The sequence below is a fragment of the Thunnus maccoyii genome, chromosome 4 (genome assembly GCF_910596095.1).
Source record: "Thunnus maccoyii chromosome 4, fThuMac1.1, whole genome shotgun sequence".
NCBI classification, from domain to species: domain Eukaryota; kingdom Metazoa; phylum Chordata; class Actinopteri; order Scombriformes; family Scombridae; genus Thunnus; species Thunnus maccoyii.
In genome coordinates this window covers 31,703,142-31,726,690 of record NC_056536.1, presented here as the reverse complement: position 1 = coordinate 31,726,690, position 23,549 = coordinate 31,703,142, and the positions used below count along the sequence as shown (strand labels likewise).

Genomic DNA, 23,549 nt, shown 5'->3' with positions numbered 1-23,549 from the left:
CCAAATGGTTACTTTTTTTTTTTGTAATTTAAAAAGCTAGTTATTTTTATATCTAAATGTGCTCAAGAATTCACATGAATAAAAAATGTCAAATTAAAATGCATAATTTCAATGACCAGATACGTTTCAATATCCAATCGCGACAATCACGACACATCATCAGGTAGAGACAAACGTGTTTTGCCACTGTTAGCTAGCTAGCGTTCTCTGTGGATTCTGTTTCAGAAGACATGGCTCCATCACTGTGTTGGAAAATGAACTGATGAAAATATCAGCAGCCTGAAGCTTCAGCTCACACAAGTTGACCTTGCTTCATTCAGGATACTGGCTACCAGTCAATATCCCTCTCTGTCAAAACGGGCGATCAAATTTCTGTTGCCTTTCACCACCACTTATTTATGTGAGTCAGGGGTTTCCATTGATTGTGGCTGTCACAAAAAGCAAAGGCAAGAAACATAATGAAAGCAACTTTGAATGCTACTCTGCATGTCAGCCCCTCACCAACCCCACCACAACTTGATCTCATTATTTCCCAGAAGCCCAAATGTCTCACTGAGGGTAAACATAATATTTATTTTGGTTATTACAGCTGACAGTGGCATAAAACATATTTACAGCCCAGTTTTGTCATGCTTTTTTTCCCCATTTATTTGGAAAGGTGGTCCTCAGAAATGTTTTAACAATCAGAAGTAGGCCTTAAGTTACAAAAGGTTGACAATCCCTGCATTAAAGAACCAGTGTGTAGAATTTAGTGGCATCTAGTGGCGAAGTTGCAGATTACAACCAACTGAATACCAACTGATATCAAGATACAAGATATGGATCCTGATACTATTAAAATACAATATATGGATCCTGATATTATAATGATATATGATATAAATCTTATGCACAAACATGATTTATTTTTCTAAGGTATCAAACAAATATAATTTTGTTTTTAGTACTAAAACTTGGGTATTGTGTAATAACACAACACACCACAGACAGGGAAATGTTAAAATTATAACTTTATTTTTACATGATACAAATTGTGTTTGGCCTCCTGCCTCTCCACAATAAAAACACATTTCCATAACACACACTGACTCGTCTTCATCATTATCATTATCATCATCATCCTCAGACAGGTATTTACAGGCACATTTACACATTGTTAGCAAACTGTACACAGTCAGTAGAAAAGCAGTTTGTGCTTCATTACACTGATCCTGGATTTATTTTATACAAACCCTTTAAAGTTTTTATTCCCTTGTAGAAAAACATTTCAGTAACAAACAGAGCTCGTCCAATCAGAGCTGAGAATCTGTTTCATCATGTCCCAGAAGATTAGAAAACTGTACAGAGATCAGGAGGGTCAAAGGTCAGACTGTGACCTTCGTCCTCACTTTACATACATCAGTGACACGGCGGAGTTTAAGCCCCGTCTCTTGTCTTTATTACAAAAAATTATCTTGAAGAAGCACCATAAATCTTCATTTTCATCATCATCATCATCACACGCATGCAGAAGTCTATTCTGATCAGAGAACTACAACTACGGGTCAAACACAGGCTCAAAAAACACGCAAGGCAAAAACACAGAGGAGAAACGTTCCGATTAAACAGAGATAATCATCAGAAATATCAGAAGAAGAAGAAGAAAAGTACAGAGGCTGCGTTCAGTCAGCAGGAAGCTCGTTCAATAAAAGTCTCACTTTATTACAAAATCTGTCAGTTTCCTGTTTCGGTTCTGAGACAGAGACGACTGCTGGCAGTCAGAGTCTGTTATTGCCTGGTGGGTTCAGTCTCAGTTACAGTCCATTTACACAGAGAAACATACAGCACAAGTCCAGGAAGTATCCTGTCAGGAGTCCAGGTCAACAGCAGAGCTGAAACCATGAAGAAGAAGTAAAACCTTGACTGCGTCTTCACTTTGTGAAAACTCAACACAGAGAGCGGGAAGAGACACTAAGAGCTTAAACGATAAATTGTTTCCATGGAGACACAGCTCATAATCTCCTGGTTTCTGTGTTTATATTGCTGAATCCAAACTTCCGCTCTCTGGACGTGCAGACTGAATCCTGGCAAAAATTGGTGATCTGTGAGGCCACCTGAAGATGAAATACACTCTGAGACTTCAGACTTCATAGTTGTCAGGTTTTTTGACCCTCTAATGATCTCAGAGTTTTTGTCTGAACAGTTCCTTCGTTTGGCAGTTGCTTTACATAGAAGGGTTGAATCGAGGGCAACTGGGCTTGGTTGTAGATACTTGAAGATGTTTCACCTCTCAACAAAGGGGCTTCTTCAGTTCTAACTGCATGTAAATGGTTGTTTAATCTCCTGGGAAGAGATGCCCTTCGTCCAGTTGCCCTCAATTCAACCCTCATTGGATAACCATGACCTGGATGACTAAGAATCTTCACAGACACTTTACATAGAGATAGATTATGGGTGATATGAACAGCAAAACTGTCCCTTTACATGAGCATAAACACTGATATTATATTCACATTAAACCCTCAGCTGAAGTTCTTCACTTTGTACATGAGCCCATTGTTTTTCCCAGTTGGACTAAAACCAGCGACATCCTGTCTAATAATTATTATTGCTTTCATTTACATTGTCACATCCATATCGAGTGAAGTCTCTAAGTCTGCGAGTGCAGAAAGTCTGGACATTTGGATTCAGCCTATCAGTACAGCTGATTGATATCAGAACATAAAGATAAAAAGTGTAACGTGTATCTATACAAATGAACCAAGTAAAGTAACTAAAAGTAGCTAGCATAACAATGGATATGCAAGCTGTTGGTATAGTTTTGTAACTATTATAGCATCAGATTATGGTGCCCTGGAGTGGTCATAGAGAGAAAAATATGTATATATCGAGGCCACGTGTTACTATTTGTTCCCATGTTTTGGTTAATTCCTGCGCATAGGATAACTGTATATCCAGAGAGCTGAATATACTGTATCAACAATTCAGTCACCATCACACAACTACGGTACATCTTAATCAAAGTATACCCACTGTGCATAAAGACGCACACAACTCATTCAACAACACCGTTTGCTGTCCCCTAAATAAAAAAAGAGATATATGCCAGCTGTATCTCGTGCTCACGGATGAATCAAAAAGTGGGAACGAATTATATCTTATGCACATGCAATAGCATTTCGAGTGCTCAATGTAGTAAAACATGGCCTCAATAGATATTTTGTTCTCTCTATGACCACTCCACGACTGTGTATCAGATGGTTATAATCAGCATCATTATGAAGGGGAACACACATTGCAAACGTCCTGTCGAAACACCTGCACCTATAGCTTTCTATGGGGTCAGGTTTGTGCTGTGGGTGGACGCTGTGTGTTGCACTTAACACCAAATATGATATCTGCTTGCAAATGGACTGCACTTATATAGCGACTTTTTACATAACACCCATTCACACACACACACACACACACACACCGATGGCGGCGGAGCTGCCATGCAAGGCGCTGGCCTGACCATCGGGAGCAACTTGGGGTTGAGTGTCTTGCTCAAGGACACATTGACAGGAGGTGTTTGTTTAGTAATATTATACACTTTTACCCACCTGTCAACAATTGTAACTGTTGTGGTAAGCATAACACTGTTTACACTAGGTTAAACAAAGAGCTAGCGTTTCTTGTAATACTAGCCGTTTGTAGAAATAAGTAGTACATGTGATGCTATGCTAACTGTCTCGTCAAATATCAGATATTGTTTGTTATACAAGCTTCAAACAAGAACACCTAGCATAATGTTGTGCCAGTTATGCTAGCTGTTTAGCATATCCAGTGTTCCTCAGACTGTTCGGGTGTGATGTTGGATTTGGACACGATAAGTAATGAGTAATAACATGATAAGATTTCATTAATTTATCTCCCCATGGTACACTGGGAACCATGATCAATAAAGCTGCTGTCAAACCAGACAGACAGCGCCACCTAGCTGCAAGAGTGAAGGCACAGCTGGGATAAATAGATATAAATAGGACTTACAGTATGTACACACAATAAGTTAGTAACTAACACACACACATACACACACACAGACAAGCACACACACACACAGTTTAAACTCCTCCCCCCAGATCTCCGATTGTTTTTATCGTCTATCAGCTCTTTGTTCATTCAGCAGGTTGGACTTTAATTTTCAACTTTCAGTGTGATTCCAGCTTCTGTTCATACTTCTGTTTTACAACATATGTGATTCTCCGGCTTTATCACCTGCTGGTCCTGATTGGTCTGTTTGGAAGTCTGGTTCTGATTGGTCTGTTTGGAAAGTCTGGTTCTGATTGGTCTGTTTGGAAAGTCTGGTTCTGATTGGTCTGTTTGGAAAGTCTGGTTCTGATTGGTCTGTTGGCTTGAATTGGCTGTGATTGACAGGAGGCGGAGCCTGATATTACCATAGAGAAGAAGAGTCCATATAAATGTACTCAATTGAAAAAGCATCTTGTAACTAACGTGAACTGAACCTGAGATTAACTTCAACAACTTTAAATAACCTGATCTGAGAAGAAAACGCTCCTCATCCTGAAAATGTCTTCACGGGTCCAAAATCTGGGAAAACCGACTCAAACCGAATATGATGCATTTAATTTTCAGAGCTCATCTGATCTGAAAGAATTGGCACCATGTGACCCGTGAAGATGGTACATTTGAAATTAAGTTCTTTTTTGTCAACACTTAACTGTTTCATTTTCCACCTTTTAAAAAACCTTTAACCTCAGCAGCACTTTTATCTACGACGGTACTGAAAGGTTTCCATGGTAACAAGTGTTTTTAGTCTATTTCATATCTATATTTGTCGTCCTGCTTAAAGCCACTAATCTGCTGTGTGCTGATGAAAAACAATTAAGCACTGGTACTTGGACAAACCTGAGAACCCCTGGTGAGTAAATCTGGACTCAACCAGGAACTGAGGAAGACTGGAAAGACTTAGAACGAGTACGGGTCAAGAGGTCGTCAGTGGTCGAATTTACCTGAAGAGCTCCCGGTAAAAGATTAAATTACAATAGCTTCAGCTTCCATTCATAAGAAATGGGCGGAAACTGGAATCACACTGAAAACGTGATTTAAAAACCCTTCCCTGATTTTATTATTGCGTCCAGTAAAACTCCAAAATCCTTAAATCTCGGGATCTTTAAAGTTACTGACGTGCAGAGACGTTGCTGGTTTCAGTTGTAAAGGCAGAAAAATATTGTTAGCAATACTGTGGATAAAAAAAACATCCAGCATGTCTCAATCAGCAGATCAAATAATCAATACACGTGATCAGTAGAAACAAGTAAAATTGTGCTTTCTGACTCTTCACACTGCGGACAGACAGCAGAACAGCAAGGAACTCTGGGAAATATAGTGCAAGGCAGCAGGTGATGATGATTTTTTCCCTGATCTGATTGGTTAGATTGTCGTTTTCCATCACAGACTGCTGTCAGGTTGGTTTAAGTTAAGAATAAGTTTGGTGTCGGTTGAGGTTTGGTTGAGTTCAGGTTAGTTTCAGGCTGAGATTTAATCTGCTGCAGCTTTCTGATATTCTGTGTTTAAACTTTCTACTAAAATCTGAGAGAGAGCAGCCACACAGCTGCTGCTTTATAATTCAATTTTAGATCTTAAACTTTTGGTTCAAATTGTTGTTAAAGATCCCCTCCAGACATGTTTTAAGATGTATATAAAATACTTTGAATAATCATTTATCTGTCGTGTTTTTGCCTGAAAAAAAGTTAAATGATCTCATTAAAATCTGTAAAATGACATCACTCCTTCTCCCTCATTAAAAATTTAAAAATCTATGAATATGCAAATTTCAAATTAAAAATGAATGCTGGACACTAAATGTCTCCTGAAAAGTCTATTCTCAATGTATGTCTACTGGAAATTTTCTATTACACTCGTGTATTACACAAATTACACTTTAAACTGAGATGTTCTGTGAGCACTGAGAAACTTTCCTCCTTCAGCAGATAGATGTGAAAACAGCTTTCTAGTGTCAAACGCTGCACATACATCAATCTGCACAGTGAAGCTCAAACATTCATTCAGCCGTAGTAACAATAAGCAAAACATGTTTTTGACTGGAGGGGGACTTTAAAGATTTTCAGCCAGCAGAGAGTTAGATGATTGGTAGATATTTACTGATCAATACTTCACTGACTGGTCCTTAGACTCAGCTAACGTGATAGAAGACTGGATCAATTTAAAAAGCCCTTAAAGGTGTTTTCAGGGAGCGAGCGGTTGCTGCTGTTGTCTGCCATTGGCATTTATCATGGTTCAACTTTTTCAACTTCCTGCTATGGCTTACCATGTAACCATGGCAACCAATTGGAACAATACAGGTGCTGATTTTACTGACTGAGTTTCCTGAATGATGCACCTTTTCACCAGCAGAGAACTGGCAGATCAATGAGGACAAACAGTATCAGAGCAACATCATCTTCAAAGTCTAATGATCCAGTTTAGGATAAAACTATTTTCTCTATTTTAAGCTACAAGCCGCTCTATTGAGCAGTGAAACAAAAAAACACGATGGCGGCCGCTCACTGTCTGAAAGCACCTTCAGGAGGCGCTCTAGGCTTAAGATGCTGATAATGAACCACAACATCCTCAGTTTGAATCCAGCCAGGGACTTTTGTTACATCTCTTGTTTCCTGTCACCTCTCTACTGTCGCTGTCTAATAAAGACATAAAAAAACTCTGTTAAATAAAAACAATAAATGACTTTAAAAAAAAATTAACTTAAAAGCTGCTGAGAAGCAACATGAAGTAAACGTTCGACTGCTGCTGCTACAGTGTGAAGAATCTAAAAAACTGGGATCTCCTGAGTCTGACTATAAAAACCTCATAACCCCAACACATGCACACACACACACACACACACATATGCACACAGCAGGAAGACACAGTGTTAACAGGAGTTCAATGATTTTCAGGGTTTCAGTGTCTCAGAGCCGCTGAACAGGAAGCATATTTATCCTCAGTGGGGGCTCGAGGGGTCAAGGGGTCAGTGCTTCATCAGAGGTCAGTGACCTTGTTCTCCACCAGGGCGGCGACCTGCTGCAGTCGGTAAGCCAACTGCATCTTCTGACCTGAACTGTCCTCCTCTAAAGACATGATGATCTGAGAGACAAACAGGTACAGAGAGAGACAGGTATAAACATGTATATTTTTTGTTTTTCTTTAGTTATCAGTGTAATCAGACTCTGAACTGTGTGTCTGTGTGTCTGTGTGTGTGTGTGTGTGTGTGTGTGTGCGTGTGTGTGTGCGTGTGTGTGTGTGTGTGTGTGTTACCTGGTCATAATATTTGTTGATGTACTTGTAGAGTTCATGCAGAGCAACAAGATTGTTCATCTCGGAGGCGAAACTCTGCAGAGAGACACACACAGTTAAATCACTGTTCATTGGTTCTCAGACATTAATCTATAGTTGAGTTTCTGTTTACTGACCCCAGACAGTTCAGTCAGAGTGGAGTTCATCTCCTGGTAACAGCCTGATGCGGCGCTGTGGATGTCACTGTAATACCTGCACACACACACACACACAGAATTATATGGCATCACATTAGTACTCTGGCTAACATGTTTACAGACAATCAACAAGATGGTAACTGTAAGGGCAGTGAGAGTATGTTCCTATGGTAACTGTATGGCAGTGAGAGTGTGTTTCTATGGTAACTGTACAGCAGTGAGCGTGAGTGCATGTTTCTATGGTAACTCTGCTGTAGTGAGTGAATGTTTCTATGGCAATTGTATGGCAATGGCCGTGTGTTTCTATGGTAACTCTAAGGCAGTGAGCATGTGTTTCTATGGTAATTACTGCAGTGAGCGTGTGTTCCTATGGTAACAATATTGCAGAGAGCATGTGTTTCTATGGTAACTGTAGGGCAGTGAGCGTGAGTGCATGTTTCTATGGTAACTCTATGGTAGTGAGCATGTGTTTCTATGGCAATTATACACTAGTAAGCATGTGTTTCTATGGTGTGTTTCTATGGTAACTGTACAGTAGTGAGTGCATGTTTAACACGGTGATAACAGGAAGCTGTCTCACCTCTCCACCAGCTGTTTGTATCGAGGGATCTCTCTGGCATACAACAACTTGTTGACAGGAGAGTCCTGATTGGATAGAGAGTTATCATGAGGTCACATGATTAAACCACACAGACTGTAGTTCATTAGTCACATAACGTATCTGTTTGAGTATAGACAGACAGACAGACAGAGACAGACTGGTCGTACCCGTCCCACTTTGTGTTCAGAGGTGGTGCAGGAGTCAATGAAGGTCTGAGCGATGACAGACAGGACGGCATCGATGCTGTCGGAGACCTGAACATCCAACACGAACTGAGGGTTCTTCAGGATGTTCACCCAGAACCTGAGAGGGAGACTGGTGAGAGACAGACAGGTTAGAGACACAGACAGCCTGCAGCCTTTCTTGTCAGTAAATGTAAGGCAGGCAGGTTTGTCTCACCTGTTGGTCTTCCAGATGTGGACGGTCTCAGGGTCGTCGATGCCGTGTTTCTCGGCCATGTCGTCCAGGAAGTCAAAGAAAAATCTGACGGCGATAGGAGGAGGACGCTTTGTACTGAGGATCGCCACAAAGACGTCGTCCACAAACTTCTGCAGAGTCCCCTACAGAGAGAGACAAGTAGACAGGTGAGACAGGTGGAGAGTGAGAGAGACATGGAAGGAAACAGGTAGAGAGAGACAGGTACAGATAGGTGAGACAGGTAGAGAGACGAGGAAACACAGAGAGTGTTACCTTCATGGACAGCAGTCTGGTCAGGTAAATCTCAGGTATGGCCTTGGCTCTCTCCCTCTCCCTCATGCTGCTCTTTCTGTGTTTTGGGATTTCAGGATCTTCACTGCTCTTCACCAGGTGCCAAAGACGCAGACCCTCCTCCTCCTCGCCCTCCAGCATCGGTGTTTCTACAGCAACCACACAGAGAGGTCAATCACCACCACGACCAATACGAAACATTGGCAGCGTAATTTCATGCAGAGAGCCAGAGAGAACCAGAGAGGGTCTAGATGTTATGTTTATGATGTTCTAGATTACTTTCTATGTGTTGGTTCTGGGTTCTAGATGTTATAGATGGCTTTTTTCTCTTGATTGTTCTGGATTTAAGAGTGTTCCAGATCTCCAGCTTCCAGGTCAATTGTTATGTTTATTCTGGATTCATGATGTTCTAGATGGTTCTCTATGTGTTGGTTCTGGGTTCTAGATTTTCTAAATGTTCTGGATGGTTCTCTATTAATTAATTTCAGGATCTATATGGTACTCTTTGTTTTGGCTCAGAGTTCTGGATATTATAGATGTTCCAGGCTCTAGATATTCAAAATGTTCCAGAGGGCCTAAATGTTGTGTTCTTGGTGTTGAAAGTGGTTCTCTATGAGTTAATTCCAGATACTATGTAGTCTTCTTTGTGTTCGTTTTGGGTTCTATATGTTCCATATTGGGTTCTATATGTTCTATATTGTGGTGTTTATTTCGGGCTCTAGATGTCATACATGCTTCTGGATTTGAATGTTCTGTATGTTCTAGATTGTTTAGATGAGTTCTTACTTTCTCCAGTCTGGAAAACCTGGTTGACTCCAACTCCACTAGAACTCTGAGAACGAGGAATCAGAGCGACTGTAGCTCCATCTGGAACCTGAAGGGCGAGGAGAGAAGAGTCATAAACTGATCCAACATTTAAAGGAGGGGACATAAACATGGAGGTGAAGAGGAACAGAACAAGAAGAGGACATGAGGAAGAGTGGAAGTGTAGAGGAGCAGATGGAGTGCTGATTGGTTGGTTGTTGGTACCTTGTAGTGCTGCAGCGTGTTGAGTCGTTTCCAGCGACCATGAACCACTGCTGTGACATCATCATCTGACAGGGTCAGGTGACCTGCCTGACCTGAACGCCACTCTGTCAATCAAACACAGAATTGCGGTCAGAATGAGCTGTCAACCAAAATCCTGCCTGACAGGTATGAGAGAGGTTTGACAGATGTGACAGGTGTGACGGCTTTTCTCACACACATCCTGTCTAAAAAACATGCAGAAAAACTAGTCCATGCATTTGTTACTTCTAGGCTGGATTATTGCAATTCCTTATTATCAGGCTTCCCCAACAAGTCTCTAAAGACTCTCCAGCTGGTCCAGAATGCAGCTGCACGTTTACTGACAAAAACTAGAAAAAGAGATGATATTTCTCCCATTTTAGCTTCTCTGCATTGGTTCCCTGTAAAATCCAGAGTAGAATTAAATCCATCTCCTCACCTACAAAGACCTTAATGGTCAGGCACCATCATATCTTAAAGAGCTCATAGTACCGTATTACCCCACTAGAACACTGCACTCCCAGAATGCAGGCTTACTGGTGGTTCCTCAATCTCTAAAAGTAGAATGGGAGTCAGAGCCTTCAGCTATCAGGCTCCTCTCCTGTGGAACCATCATCCAGTTTAGGTCCGGGGTGCAGACATCCTCTCTATGTTTAAGAGTGGGCTTAAAACTTTCCTTTTTAATAAAGCTTATAGTTAGGGCCGACCAAGCTCGCCTTGGACCAGCCCTTAGTTATGCTGCTATAGGCCTAGACTGCTGGGGGACTTCCCTTAATGCACTGAGCTCCTCTCTCCTCCTCCTCCTCTCCATCTGTACACATTCAGGTCCTATTAATGCATGTTAATAACTTGGCTTCTTCCCCGTAGATTTGTGTTTTCTCGTCTCGCAGGTGACCTTCGGCTGCAAACCGCCTGCTGTCCCTGTGGTCCAACTTGACACCCACTGCCTCTGCTATTATTATTAGTCATATTTCTATTATTATTATTGTTGTTGTTATGCTTCTCTGTGTCTCTCCCTCCCCTCTTCCCCTCCTTCTTTCTCTCTCAACCCAACTGGTCAAGGCAGATGGCCGCCCACCTAGAGCCCAGTTCTGCTTTAGGTTTCTTCCTGTTAAAGGGGAGGTTTTCCTTACCACTGTCGCCAAATGCTTGCTCATGGAGAATGTTGGGTCTCTGTAAATAAAGAGTACAGTCTAGACCTGCTCTATGTGAAAAGGGCCCTGAGATAACTTCTGCTGTGATTTGGCGCTATATAAATCAAGTTGATTTGACTTGATTTGACAGATGTGACAGAGGTGTGACAGGTGTGTGTGTACCGAGGTCCAGACTGTTGGCTGCTGGTCTCTGAGAGAATGGAGCTCCTCTGTAGACTTGATCCAGGATCTTATCCTTCACCTGCAGACAGACAGACAGACAGACAGACAGGTGAGGAAAGAAAGACCAGCAGGTGAAGAACAGGCAGACAGACAGACAGACCGACCAGTACCTGTGTTATAGTATCGGTATCGAGCACTTTAACAGGACAAGGCTGAACCTCGACTCCATTCTTCACCAAGACTGTCAGAGTCTGCAAGAGAGAGAGAGACAGGTACAGAGAGAGGGAGAGACAGATATTGTATAGCAATCAAAGAATGGACTGCAGCAGTAAGTAAGTAAGTAAGTAATATGTAATATATGTGAATCTTCTTCAACTACTTCAGCAACAATATGTTTTTGTTCATGCCAATAAAGCTATTTGAATTGAACTGAATTGACAGTCAGGTACAGAAAGATTCAGTGTTTGTGTTAAATTAGTTTTATACCACATAAACTATGCTCTCTGACTGGCTGTCAGGAGTCTGTTACATCATATAGTATGTGTGCATTGCCATGGTTACCACAGCGCAGTAGTCAATGTCTTCTCGCAGCAGGTGGCTGTCGTTGAGTGTCCGTTTGGCTTTTCCCGTCACAGCGTCCACTGGCCCTTTATCCACCTGATACTTTATGGCTCTGTAGAGCATGTATAGAGGCTCCCCTGCCACCTCCTGACAGACAGACAGACAGACAAACAGGTGAGAGTGAGACAAGCAGCAAGGCAGCGACATCTGACAGGTTACTGAAAATCACAGACAGACAGATAGAGACAGACAGGCTTTTACCTTGAGGAAGGAGTAGAGGCAGATGGACATCCAGTTGGTCAACATCTTCTCAACAACTGTCTCCGTCCTGAAGTAAAGACAGCAGAGAGACAGACAGGTCAGCTACTGTACATGCTTGAAGAGGTCAGGACAAACAAACAATCCTCAAGTCAGATTAAACACCCAGTCTTAGGTCACTGATTCTGTGATTTTCCTGGACAGATGCTGACAGTTTGGTGATCTGATTGCATCTTTTAGCTGAAGATGCAGCTCTGTCACTTTAATGGGACCATGGTGTCTGGTGCACAGCTACTGGAGGGATTGTTTACCCTGTCTGGGTTTGAAACATATCGGCATCTCCTGGGATACTCAGCTTAGCTGCCAGCAGTCAGCTCCACTGGATTAGATAAGTGGCTGACAGTGGAAAGACTGATGGACAATAAAAAATGCTGCCAGTTTCCAAGCCTACAAAAACATTTCCAATGTGATCAGACATAATAGGTCCTTGTGAAGGGTTCACTATGCAGTAATCTTAAGTCTCTTCAAGCTGATTTTCATTGTTTAGTGAAATGAACTAAGACCAGTGGAAGTCTGAAGGGAAAGAAATCTAAAAACTGATGGTATTCGTTGGAAACTAAACAGGTTTAAAACAAGAAACACCCCCTATGTGCTTGTTTAAACTTGTCTGCAGTTGACATATTCCTGATATGAAGGTGTGTTTGTTTTACATACCGGCGTAGCATGAGTTTGGGGTTTTTAGCGACATACTGCTGCACCAGGTCCTGCAGCAGAGTCTTCATGACCTCGGTGAAGTACTCCAGCTTATCGTGCAGAGCCATGGTGAGCAGACTGGCAACGTAACCCCGGTCTCTCTGAGAGAAGCCCTGCTGGGCCTCCAGGGTGTGGATGAACTGAGAGACAGAGCATAAATACATAAATATTACCTGCAGGTCGAGGTGTCTCCTGATCTGAGACCAGGTAGGCTACATTTGTATCACCTCCTGCTACCCACACCGCCAACTCACCCTGGTGAGGAAGAGTCTGTTGTTGAGCAGGTTATTGAGCTGCTGGAGGCCCTGCTCCACAGTCTGCCTCCTGGACTCCGGCAGGTCCAGCTGGCGGCTCAGCGGTGCCGTCTGCTGGCCAGGGAAGAAGACTCTCTCTGCGTATGTCCTGTAGTCCAGCAGGGGGAGACCTGGTCCTCCAACATCACTGCTCAGGTCCATCATCTCTGTCATCAGGTCTGCAAACAGGAGAAAAAGAAATTATAGCTGCAAACATACAAACATCCAGGGCAGATTTTCAATCAATCTTTTAAGGTTCATTTATATAATTTAGACATTTTGGTGCATTTTAATGAGTGTGTTTGTGTACCAGTGAACTCTTTGCGACACTGGTCTCCCACATTGATCTCAAGAGTTTCCAACTGCAACAAAACCTTCTTATAATCTCTGAGAGCCTGTTTACTCTTCCTCCTGCACACACACAAAAACACACAGAAACACAAAACACAAGCAGATCAGAAAGCCAAGCAGTTGTGATGAATGAACAATTCTTGAATATTAAAGCATGATCTCTTCTCAAATAAACCTATTAAACCTATAACAAGCAGCAGCTTGTTATAGGTTTGTCCAAACTTTTTTTTTAAATTTCATAATTTTATTTAAAATTCTAGAGGAGATCCTGACGTGTAGGATATTTCCATGTGATGAAAAGGTGCAGCCATTAATTATAGTATTTCACTCTATGGAAACATTACAAAGCTTCAGTGAAGAGCTGGAACATGATCTTGGGTGCTGTTCACATTACAGGCCTTAACGCTCAATTCCAATTTTTTAGTCGGGTCTGATCTTTTTCTATTGATGGTTCATATTCATGTTTGTAAGTGACATGTATGCAGCTCCAGTGCAAACACTGTTAAGGTCCTAAACTGCCACATATGTGCAGATTAAACTGAAATGTGAGCCATATGCGTACAAGAATAACAACAATAATGTACTTTGTGCAAATGTCAAATCATAAACATGGATGACATGAATGTGCTAACATAGACGTCCAGGATTATTTGTTGTGAGGGTTGTCAGATAAAACAGATGATGAAGATGAGAATGAGAAGGCTACATGTTTATTTTTACCGGGCTGTGAGGGTACCGGCACTGAATGACAACAAAAGGCAATATGCACAGAGAAATGAGACGTTAAAAAAACCACATAATCTCCAGTCTGACTGTTCTGACAGCGGTCTCATAGAGAGACTGGATATGAATCAGACCACATATACAAGCAGCCCAGATCTGATGTCATCATGATATCATATGATCTGAGTCACTTGCAGACTAAAAAAATCAGATTTGGGCCACTTCAGCATGTAATGTGAGCATAACTGTACAGAATCTGTCCAGTCAGTCAGAGAGGAATAAAATGATGTTAACTAACTTAAAGCTACTTCAGAAGAAACAAAAGGGGGAAATTCATGTTAAGGAATTAAATTTAGTCAAGAAAAAAAAAATTATAACATAAGGTGAAGTAGTGCAGAGTGTGAGATGAGGTCACAGTGAAAATATAACAGAGACACACACAGTTACAGACAGACAGATTCTCACCTGTACATCAGGATGACAACCAGCACTGATAGGATGATGAGAGCTGCTCCCGCCGCCAAACCGATCTGAGCAGCCAATGGGACGGGAGACAGCAGAGAGTCACTGTCATACTGAACCAATCCCAGGTCCACCTGCAGGTTCCCCATCACCACCTGTGAGACAGACAGGCAGACAGAATTTTTAGAAATTATTTATTTGTTTGTTTTAATCTAAATGGTTGTTTTTGATGTCTGAGTGAATTAATGTCTCACTGAGGGTTTTTTCTAGCAACTCTAAACACAAAGCTCAGCTGATTAGTGGAACATCTTATCATCTGTCTTTTCAAAATCAGATATAATGCAGTTCAATATCCTTTTCATTCAAAGAATGACAGAGAACCAGTAGAGACCAAATGAAAAATGAAAAAAATTAAAGTTGCTACTAACAATTATTTTCATCTTCGATTCATCTGCCAATCATTTTCTAAATTAATGTATAGATTCATTATTCAAAAGAAGTGAAAAACTTCAATCACAGCTTCCCAGAGCCCAAAGTGGTGTCTTTAAACTGCTTGTTTTGTCCGACCAACAGTTCAAAAAAATCAGAAATATTTTATTTTAATGTTCAGCTCTTACTCTGTAACTTTTGTCTTTTATTCTCTTTTACTGCATTTGTTTTCTACTTTGAACACTATGTCTTTCCTGCTGCTCTGTTGTTTTGTGTAACTTCCTTTTGCCGTTCATTTATCTATGTAAAGTGTCTCTGAGTGCCTTTTAAAATCGCTGTATAAAAAAAATGTATTATTATTATTATATTATTTACTATCATATATGATCAAATAAAGCAGGAAGTCCTCATATTTTAGAATCTAGAACCAGCAAAAATGTCTGAAATGATCAATTGTATTCAGATTATCAGAATAACTGATTTTCTTTGAACTAATCAATTAATCGACTGATCGTTGCAGCTCTAATACATTTAATAAGTACATGAATTTATTCACATTTATATCACTTTTTCCTTCAGTACTTCCCAGCTGTATAGAATAATCATTCCTGGTAATTCCTAATATTTTGCCCTCCTCATGTATGTCAATGGGGTGGACAAAATATTAGGAACACTTTTCAATATAACACACTCCAGTACACCACAACCACCCACAACAACCTCAATAATAAACATAAAGTAGAATTTTTACCTTTCTGACATAGTCAACAAAAACTGAAAATGTATAAGCGTCATAAAAGTACAATTTATGGCAGAGCTGTTGTATTGGGTTGCATTTGATTGCACAGGTGTTGTGTATATATATACCTTGAGGCTGGGCAGCTCGTTGCTGTCGTCCACACTCAATGGTTGGATCTCTGGAGGTTCACAGTACAGGTGAGTGTTGTCCAGAGTTTTCACCTCACACTCCTGATCTCCGAGTTGAGCCTTCACTTCCTCTCTGGACATCGCTCTGGTCAGTTCCTGACCCTGAGGGATGCCAAGTGTCACCATGGCAACCAGGACAGAGACACGTTCAAGCTCAAATACTGACGGAGCAGGCTGAAGCTTCATTAAGGTAGTATGTTCAAAAACAGTTCAGTAGTTTATCACACGAACAGACATAAAACAGACAAGTGTCAGTAGATCTGTCAGTACTTCACCTCCACAGCGATCACTCCTCCTGGTTTGAAGCGGTACGGAGCGTCTGGATCTTCTCGATTCAGAGGGAAAAGCTGTGGGTTTGGATAATAAGTGAAGCTTTTACCCTGAGAGACAGACAGGTGGACAAACAGGGAGAGAGAGACAGACAGGTTACTCCATCAGACCCAAAGTCAAATATCCTCACTGTATTCAACTGACACATTATCTTGTAAAACTTATACTAATATGTCTTAGAGAGAAAGACAGGTACCTTGATGCTCTCATAGTGGACTCTGACATTGTCGAGCTGAAACCAAACAGCCTTCACTTTGACCTCTGGGGTCACTGAGGGGGTCGGACAGGTCATATGAGAGGATGACAGGACAGAGCAGCGCTCCGACACCTGAGAGACAGACAGACAGACAGGAAGTGAGACAGTTTGAATAAAACTACACAGTTACAGGCCCAGACTCTTCTGTGATTGGCCGGTTTGTCTCACCGTTGTCATGGTGCTGTTGAAGACCAGCTGCTGCTTGGCAGTGAGGAGAGCCAATCGCCTTCTCCGTTTCACCCTCTGAACCTCCAGAGGCTCCACCCACACCGCTATGATCGGCTGCTGCACCACGTCCAGGTTCCTGCCTGTCACCATGACGATACGCCCGCCTCTGAGGACAAAAATCACCATCAGGACAGAGGTTTGGGTTATGTGACGACTGATTATTGACTATCAGGGATCAGGTTCTTACGCATAGAAGCTCTCGGCAGGTGTGGCGTCAGTGATGACGGGGTCGTCAAGGTAACGGAAGGTAACATTGGGAACAGACCGCTCGGCTTTACCGAAAAAAACACGAACTGGAACTCCACCGGTCTGATTACTGGAACCAGTCTGACACACCAGCTGAGTGTCATTCACCTCCTCCACACTGAGGAGAGAAGAGACAAGGAGAGGAGACATTCAGAGGAGACAAGGAGACGAGGAGAAAAGGAGAGGAAACAGGGAGAAAAGGAGAGGAAGATGTTAACATGCCAGTCAGGTTTTTGTTTCCACCAGGTGGAGCCAGACATTCATGAATCAAATGATGAAGTAGTAGTAGTACTTTAGTGCCCACATGTAGCAGGACTGGGTGCCCAGTATTAGTGGCAGTAGTAGTAGTACTGTAGTACTCACATGTAACAGGGCTGCAGGCCCAGGAAGGCATTCAGGTCAGAGGTCTGTCCGGTCAGCAGTTGTCTTCCTCTGATAGTCAGTCTGGTTCCTCCAGAGACTGGACCTTTATCAGGAACCAGATCCAGGAGCTGTGGGTCCTGCACACAAGACAAGACACACAGGTTAGATTTGAAAACATTACTGTGTTTTTCCTTCAGGTTTAGGATAGTCTAGTATATCAATGGAGTCAGGCTCAGTCTAAAGATGCAACATAGAACCAACTGTGTGGCAGGCAAAGCTGTGGGTTAGGGAGGTGGAGTGATACTAAATTAGATATTGTTGGTTTTACCAGAGAGCACAGCACCAGTTCTGAAACCAAACTGCTGGATAGAGTCCAGAGTCCCTCCTTCTCTGGAGTTGCCCAGGTTTAGAGGTGTTTGTCTGGTGTAGAGATACTGACAAGCTCACAGCTAGTTGTGTTTAAGTTTTCTCTGGGGAACAAAGAGTTGCCTAAATGCAACCACCTCTTGGAGGGGAAGGCTATGACTGTTGTCTGTACTCATGTACCGAACAAGCACGTCAGAGTATGTGGCCTTCTGGGTGGGGTCCTGCAGATGGCTCTGCCTGGGGACTCCATAGTTCTGCTGGACAACTTTAACAGGTGGGCAGTGACTGAGAAACCTGGAGGAGGTGATTGATGAGCAGCCTGTCTGAGAAAGAGTGGATGTGCTCTGTGGAGGCGGCTGCTGGGAGTTGTGGTCAGAAGGTCTTTGGTGCCTGTCAGTGGTGGCATCAAACTGAAGAAGGAGTCCTTTGGTGGGTGGTTAGCTCAGGGGACTCCTGAAGCAGCAGACAGATATCAGGAGGCCAGAGGGGCTGCAGGTTTGAAAGTCACCAAAGCAAAAACTTGGGTGTGGGAGGACTTTGTGGAGGCCATGGATTAGGACTACCATTTGGCCTCAAAGAGGTTCTGAGTAAGTCAGATAATTCAGGAGGCGGGGAGTGGAGGGTGCACTTAGGGCCTAGGCTGTTTTTAGTAATGCAGACTGGCAGACAGAGGTGGTGGTTCTGACTGGAGGGTCTGCTACAATTATCAGGCTATCAAACTGCTCAGCCTCTCTGGGAAAGCGTATGCCAGGATGTTGGAAAGGAGGATTCATGGAGAAGGTTTACAACATTGTCTTCTGAGGATACTGCAGTGGTATGGGGCACTAAGGCCGTTGTTATGAGCCATTTGGTCCTTGTATAACCAGAATGAGAGTTGTGTCTTCTTTCAGAGTCAGTTTGTGATTTTCATGAACAGAGTTTGAAGGTGCAGTCGAGGACTCAGGATTGTACTTCTGCTTTTTGTGAATGCTTTGTGGCTCTGATAACTTCATCAGCCTGTGAGCCAGATGGTTTCCAGCCAAGTGAAGCTTCGGAGATGTCATGGTACTTTGCTGGAAAACAGCAGATTACTTCGTTCAAGTGGGAGTGAGTCACTGCCCTAAGTGAAGGAGTTTAAGAATCTCATGGTCTTAAGATGGATGGATAAGAAGGAGCATGAGATGTGGGCTGTGGTAGTTCCAAGGGAGTTGAACCTGAAGGTGCAGCTCTCAGTTTCCCAGCTTATCTACAGTCTAACCTTCATACAAGATTTAGAGCTTTTAATAGTGACTGAAAGAATGAAACAACAGAAACAGGGGGGCAAAATGAGTTCCCTTCAAAGTGTCGAAAGATGCCAGGACTCTTTATAAATGATGTGAGGAGCTCTGTGGGGAGCCGTCAGTTGGGGCACTGAAACTCTAATCCGTCAACGGTCATTGCTCTCACCTGATAAGTGAAATTCTGCATTGACTTCCCAGGTGGGGTTGTTCCCACGGTAACAAGGACAGGCCCCACACTCTGCTTTCCGCTGGGCTGCAGCTCACACACAACCCTACAAACATACACACATACACAGACACACAGACATGTACAGTTCATTTCATTATGGTTCTGCATAACTTAGCACAATGTTGACCTGTATCTGTGTGTATGTTACCTGGTGGAGATCTGGTATCCTTCAGGTTGGGGTGGACACTGAACACCTGCCACTGTGACTCCGCCCACCACATCCTGATACCTCATCCCCAGGTTTGTGCCTGTGATGGTCACCAAGACTCCCCCCTCCAGAGGACCGGAGACAGGTAGTACCTGCAGACAGACAGAAGGACATAAAGACAGTTGTTTCCACGACAACAAACAAGACCTCTACAGATGCACAGACTCGGTTTGGTCGGTTCACCTGTGTGATCTGAGGAGGCGGGCAGGTGTCTGCAGGAATGCTGGAGCAGGATTGGTTGTAAACACAGCTTGGAGAGGGGCTTCCTGGACACCAGACGCAGCCGTACTCCTCAGGCACTGCCCTGCACTGCGAGCAATCTGATTGGCCGGCTGAGCAGTCATATAACTGGACTGGATAACAAATGAAACAGATACAAATATCAGCCAATTATATCATACACACCACATACAAACACACAAACACAGGTGAGGTTCTTACGTCGGAGGCCCGGTGAGGCATCAATGCGTCTCTGTCCTCTTCTCAGATAGACAGTAGCCAAATACTGAAGCTGACTGACCGCATACTGAAACTACACAGACACAGAAAGCATTATTAACATCAATCATCATAAACGACCTCCAGTTACAGACTAACTAGGTTGAATCAAGCTGTTGCATCTGATGTATAAATCTGCACAATAATACTTTTAAAAATAGGATTAGTAAATAAACCTGCAAAACATGTGTCACCACAACTTTTCAATTTAACAGGGTATTGACTCAGAGAACTACAGATCATCTAATTTGCATACAGAGCTGCAAAATTAGACCTAACATTATTGTCCAAAAGACTCCTGCATAGATTTATCAGTTCCCTCCAGCAATATCAGCATACTGATGATGGACAGTTTTTTAAAAAAATTTACTGAAAATCGATGCAGCATAATGAGAGATATCACCTTTTTCATTCCACACATTCCTATTCCTTGTCAAAAACCTGGTGCCTGTACTACCTACTACTGGATCATCAACAGTTGGGTGGGAGATTGTGGTGTGTAATGCTAGTAGCAGCTAATGTAGCCTGGAGCTGCAAGCAGAGATGAGAGAGGTCTGATAACCTCACTTCTTTCCAATTCCAACAAGTGTGTGGGTGTTACCTGGTGTGGGCTGCAGGTGAAGGTGTGCGTGTCGTCCTGGGTTTTCTCAACAGTAGCTGTCAGATTGAACTGAACTCCCTCAATTTCCACAACACACACATACTGAGCCTCGTCCTGCAGAGAGAGAGACAGATATTTGCACATTTAAATACATCTGTACATATATTGTAAAGACAAACTCCTTTCCAATTTAAAATAACCCAGTACAACAGTACCAAACTATATGAACTGATTCTGTTCAGTTTCTGGTTCAGTTACTGTTGATTCAGTTGTTGATGCTGTCTGCTGGTTCAGTTATTGTTGACTCAGTTGCTGATGCTGTCTACTGGTTCAGTTGTTGATGCTACTGGTTCGGTCATTGTTGACTCAGGTGCTGATGCTGTCTGCTGGTTCAGTTGCTGATGCTGTCTACTGGTTCAGTTGTTGATGCTGTCTACTGGTTCAGTTATTGTTGACTCAGTTGCTGATGCTGTCTGCTGGTTCAGTTGCTGATGCTGTCTACTGGTTCAGTTGTTGATGCTACTGGTTCAGTCATTGTTGACTCAGGTGCTGATGCTGTCTACTGGTTCAGTTGTTGACGCTGTCTATTGGTTCAGTTATTGTTGACTCAGTTGCTGATGCTGTCTGCTGGTTCTGTTGCTGATGCTGTCTACTGGTTCAGTTGTTGATGATGTCTACTGGTTCAGTTATTGTTGACTCAGTTGCTGATGCTGTCTGCTGGTTCAGTTGCTGATGCTGTCTACTGGTTCAGTTGTTGATGCTACTGGTTCGGTCATTGTTGACTCAGGTGCTGATGCTGTCTACTGGTTCAGTTGTTGACGCTGTCTACTGGTTCAGTTATTGTTGACTCAGTTGCTGATGCTGTCTGCTGGTTCTGTTGCTGATGCTGTCTACTGGTTCAGTTGTTGATGCTGTCTACTGGTTCAGTTATTGTTGACTCAGTTGCTGATGCTGTCTACTGGTTCAGTTGTTGACGCTGTCTACTGGTTCAGTTATTGTTGACTCAGTTGCTGATGCTGTCTGCTGGTTCAGTTGCTGATGCTGTCTACTGGTTCAGTTACCGTTGATTCAATTGCTGATGCTGTCTGCTGGTTCAGTTGTTGATGCTATCTGCTGGTTCAGTTACCGTTAATTCAGTTGCTGATGCTGTCTATTGGTTCAGTTGTTGATGCTGTCTGCTGGTTCAGTTATCATTGATTCAGTTGCCGATGCTGTCTGCTGGTTCAGTTACCGTTGATTCAGTTGCTGATGCTGTCTGCTGGTTCAGTTACTGTTGATTCAGTTGCTGATGCTGTCTGCTGGTTCAGTTACCGTTGATTCAGTTGCTGATGCTGTCTGCTGGTTCAGTTATCATTGATTCAGTTGCCAATGCTGTCTGCTGGTTCAGTTACCGTTGATTCAGTTGCCGATGCTATCTGCTGGTTCAGCTACCGTTGATTCAGTTGCTGATGCTGTCTGCTGGTTCAGTTACTGTTGTACTGAACAATTGTGTTTTATTGTTTCTAATAATCTGTCCCTCTCATGGATGTAAATGCAGGTTTCTAAATCTTCTACCTTTAACCTGTGACATTCTCTCTCACAGGTTCAGTTACACAGTGAACAAACAGTTAAGGAAGTGATAAAATAGAGTAGGTGTTCTCACCGTGTAAACATCCAGGTTTCGTCCCTTTAGCACCACAGTGGTGCTGAGGCCCATAGGCACTAAGGCAGAGCTCTGCAGGGCAAAGACCAGAGGACAGGAGGTCGGGCCAGGAGACTCCTGCTGACAGGAGACAGGGTTAGAGGACATACATACAAACAGACAGCCAGACAGGTAGTCAGTCAGTCAGTCAGTCAGACAGATAGACAGACAGACAGGCAGACAGACAGCAGTCTTACTCTCTGGTTGAGGATGATGTGTTGGTTTGGACAGCTGAGGTTGTGAGTGCAGAGCTGATCCAGAGGACACCAGTTACAATTCCACACACTGCTGACACATGCCAGACACCTGAAACACATCATCATCATCATCATCATCATCATCATCATCACCTTCATAATTTGTTATGCACTGTGTGTGTTATTGTGTGCGTCTTACTGGGAGCTCTGGTTCAGTCGACTAACAGCTCCACAGTCGTAGAAAGTCATGTCGCCTGTGGTGATGGTCACATGACCAAACCTCAGTGACACAGGCAGGATCATGTGATCTGGAAGCAGAGAGTCGCAATTACAGTAAGTCAGAAATCCTAAACAGTGAATCTTGAAACAGGTAGGAATGCTAAACCTTCGCGGTCTTTACTCACCACTTCCTGTCGGCATCAGTGGGAGGAACTCCGGCGCAGGTGATTGACAGGTGATGCTGGTTCCTGTGACGATGGCAGGCTGAGGGGGGAGGAGCCCAAAGACGCAGGACAGAGATTCTGTCTCTGTGAGGGCGGGAAGCTGGATGACTGACAGTGTAACCTTTGAGACAGACAAATAACCACAGGAGGCTGCTGTCAGAAACATGCTGAGAGGTTGATTTTCAGAGAAATTAAACCAGCAGCTGGTGGATGGATGGATGATTTGGGAAATAATCAAGCTGATCAACAACATATATATCACATTATCAATAACAATAATCAATAATCTATCCAACAATCAGTAGTCGGTTGTGTTTATCAAAACATTTGTTAACCAGAAACAGTCCTGTTGACTGTTTGTAACCAGTGATGTGGCATCACCTTCTGTACATCCTACCTGTGTCTGCTCATCTTTGCTCTGATTGGCTGGCTGCAGACTCTGCACCGTTACACACTGATTGGTCGGTTCAAAGCTCCAGAGCCAGTGGTTGGGCTGAAGGTGACGCTGACACTGATGTTTACGGGAACATCTGTATAAAAGAGAGAAACAACAACAAACATCATCAGACAAATGGCAGCAACAAAGACACAATTAATAATCATGAAAACACACAAACAAATGCAAAACAACAGATGTGTTGAGCTGCAGTTCCTCTAATGTCCACTGGATGCTGCTGTGACTTTACTAAAGTGAATCAGAAAAAACACAACTTCTCTCTACAAACACAAAATCAGGACAGTTT

The 23,549-nt window shown here is 42.8% G+C and overlaps 1 protein-coding gene across 2 annotated transcripts in view; it reads right to left on the bottom strand.

Annotated features, from left to right (window-relative positions):
• Positions 1–6,054: 6,054 nt before the first annotated feature.
• The window catches only part of plxnb3 (plexin B3), an 88,511-nt gene continuing 71,016 nt past the window's right edge, over positions 6,055–23,549 (bottom strand). For both annotated transcript variants that reach the window (XM_042408795.1, XM_042408794.1), the window contains 33 exons: positions 23,204–23,336; positions 22,768–22,927; positions 22,563–22,671; positions 22,364–22,472; positions 22,128–22,244; positions 20,486–20,599; positions 19,828–19,918; positions 19,570–19,739; positions 19,327–19,478; positions 19,116–19,221; positions 17,325–17,461; positions 16,903–17,079; positions 16,656–16,821; positions 16,428–16,559; positions 16,177–16,281; positions 15,842–16,003; positions 14,549–14,700; positions 13,320–13,420; positions 12,971–13,188; positions 12,678–12,856; positions 11,967–12,033; positions 11,706–11,852; positions 11,315–11,395; positions 11,145–11,223; positions 9,811–9,914; positions 9,568–9,655; positions 8,764–8,930; positions 8,473–8,633; positions 8,241–8,388; positions 8,053–8,117; positions 7,452–7,527; positions 7,297–7,371; positions 6,055–7,125 (listed from right to left, as the gene is read on the bottom strand). In XM_042408795.1, coding sequence (XP_042264729.1) covers positions 7,021–7,125; positions 7,297–7,371; positions 7,452–7,527; positions 8,053–8,117; positions 8,241–8,388; positions 8,473–8,633; positions 8,764–8,930; positions 9,568–9,655; positions 9,811–9,914; positions 11,145–11,223; positions 11,315–11,395; positions 11,706–11,852; positions 11,967–12,033; positions 12,678–12,856; positions 12,971–13,188; positions 13,320–13,420; positions 14,549–14,700; positions 15,842–16,003; positions 16,177–16,281; positions 16,428–16,559; positions 16,656–16,821; positions 16,903–17,079; positions 17,325–17,461; positions 19,116–19,221; positions 19,327–19,478; positions 19,570–19,739; positions 19,828–19,918; positions 20,486–20,599; positions 22,128–22,244; positions 22,364–22,472; positions 22,563–22,671; positions 22,768–22,927; positions 23,204–23,336 — 4,153 coding nt within the window. In that variant the 3' untranslated portion in view covers positions 6,055–7,020. The remainder of the gene's footprint in view (positions 7,126–7,296; positions 7,372–7,451; positions 7,528–8,052; positions 8,118–8,240; positions 8,389–8,472; positions 8,634–8,763; positions 8,931–9,567; positions 9,656–9,810; positions 9,915–11,144; positions 11,224–11,314; positions 11,396–11,705; positions 11,853–11,966; positions 12,034–12,677; positions 12,857–12,970; positions 13,189–13,319; positions 13,421–14,548; positions 14,701–15,841; positions 16,004–16,176; positions 16,282–16,427; positions 16,560–16,655; positions 16,822–16,902; positions 17,080–17,324; positions 17,462–19,115; positions 19,222–19,326; positions 19,479–19,569; positions 19,740–19,827; positions 19,919–20,485; positions 20,600–22,127; positions 22,245–22,363; positions 22,473–22,562; positions 22,672–22,767; positions 22,928–23,203; positions 23,337–23,549) is intronic.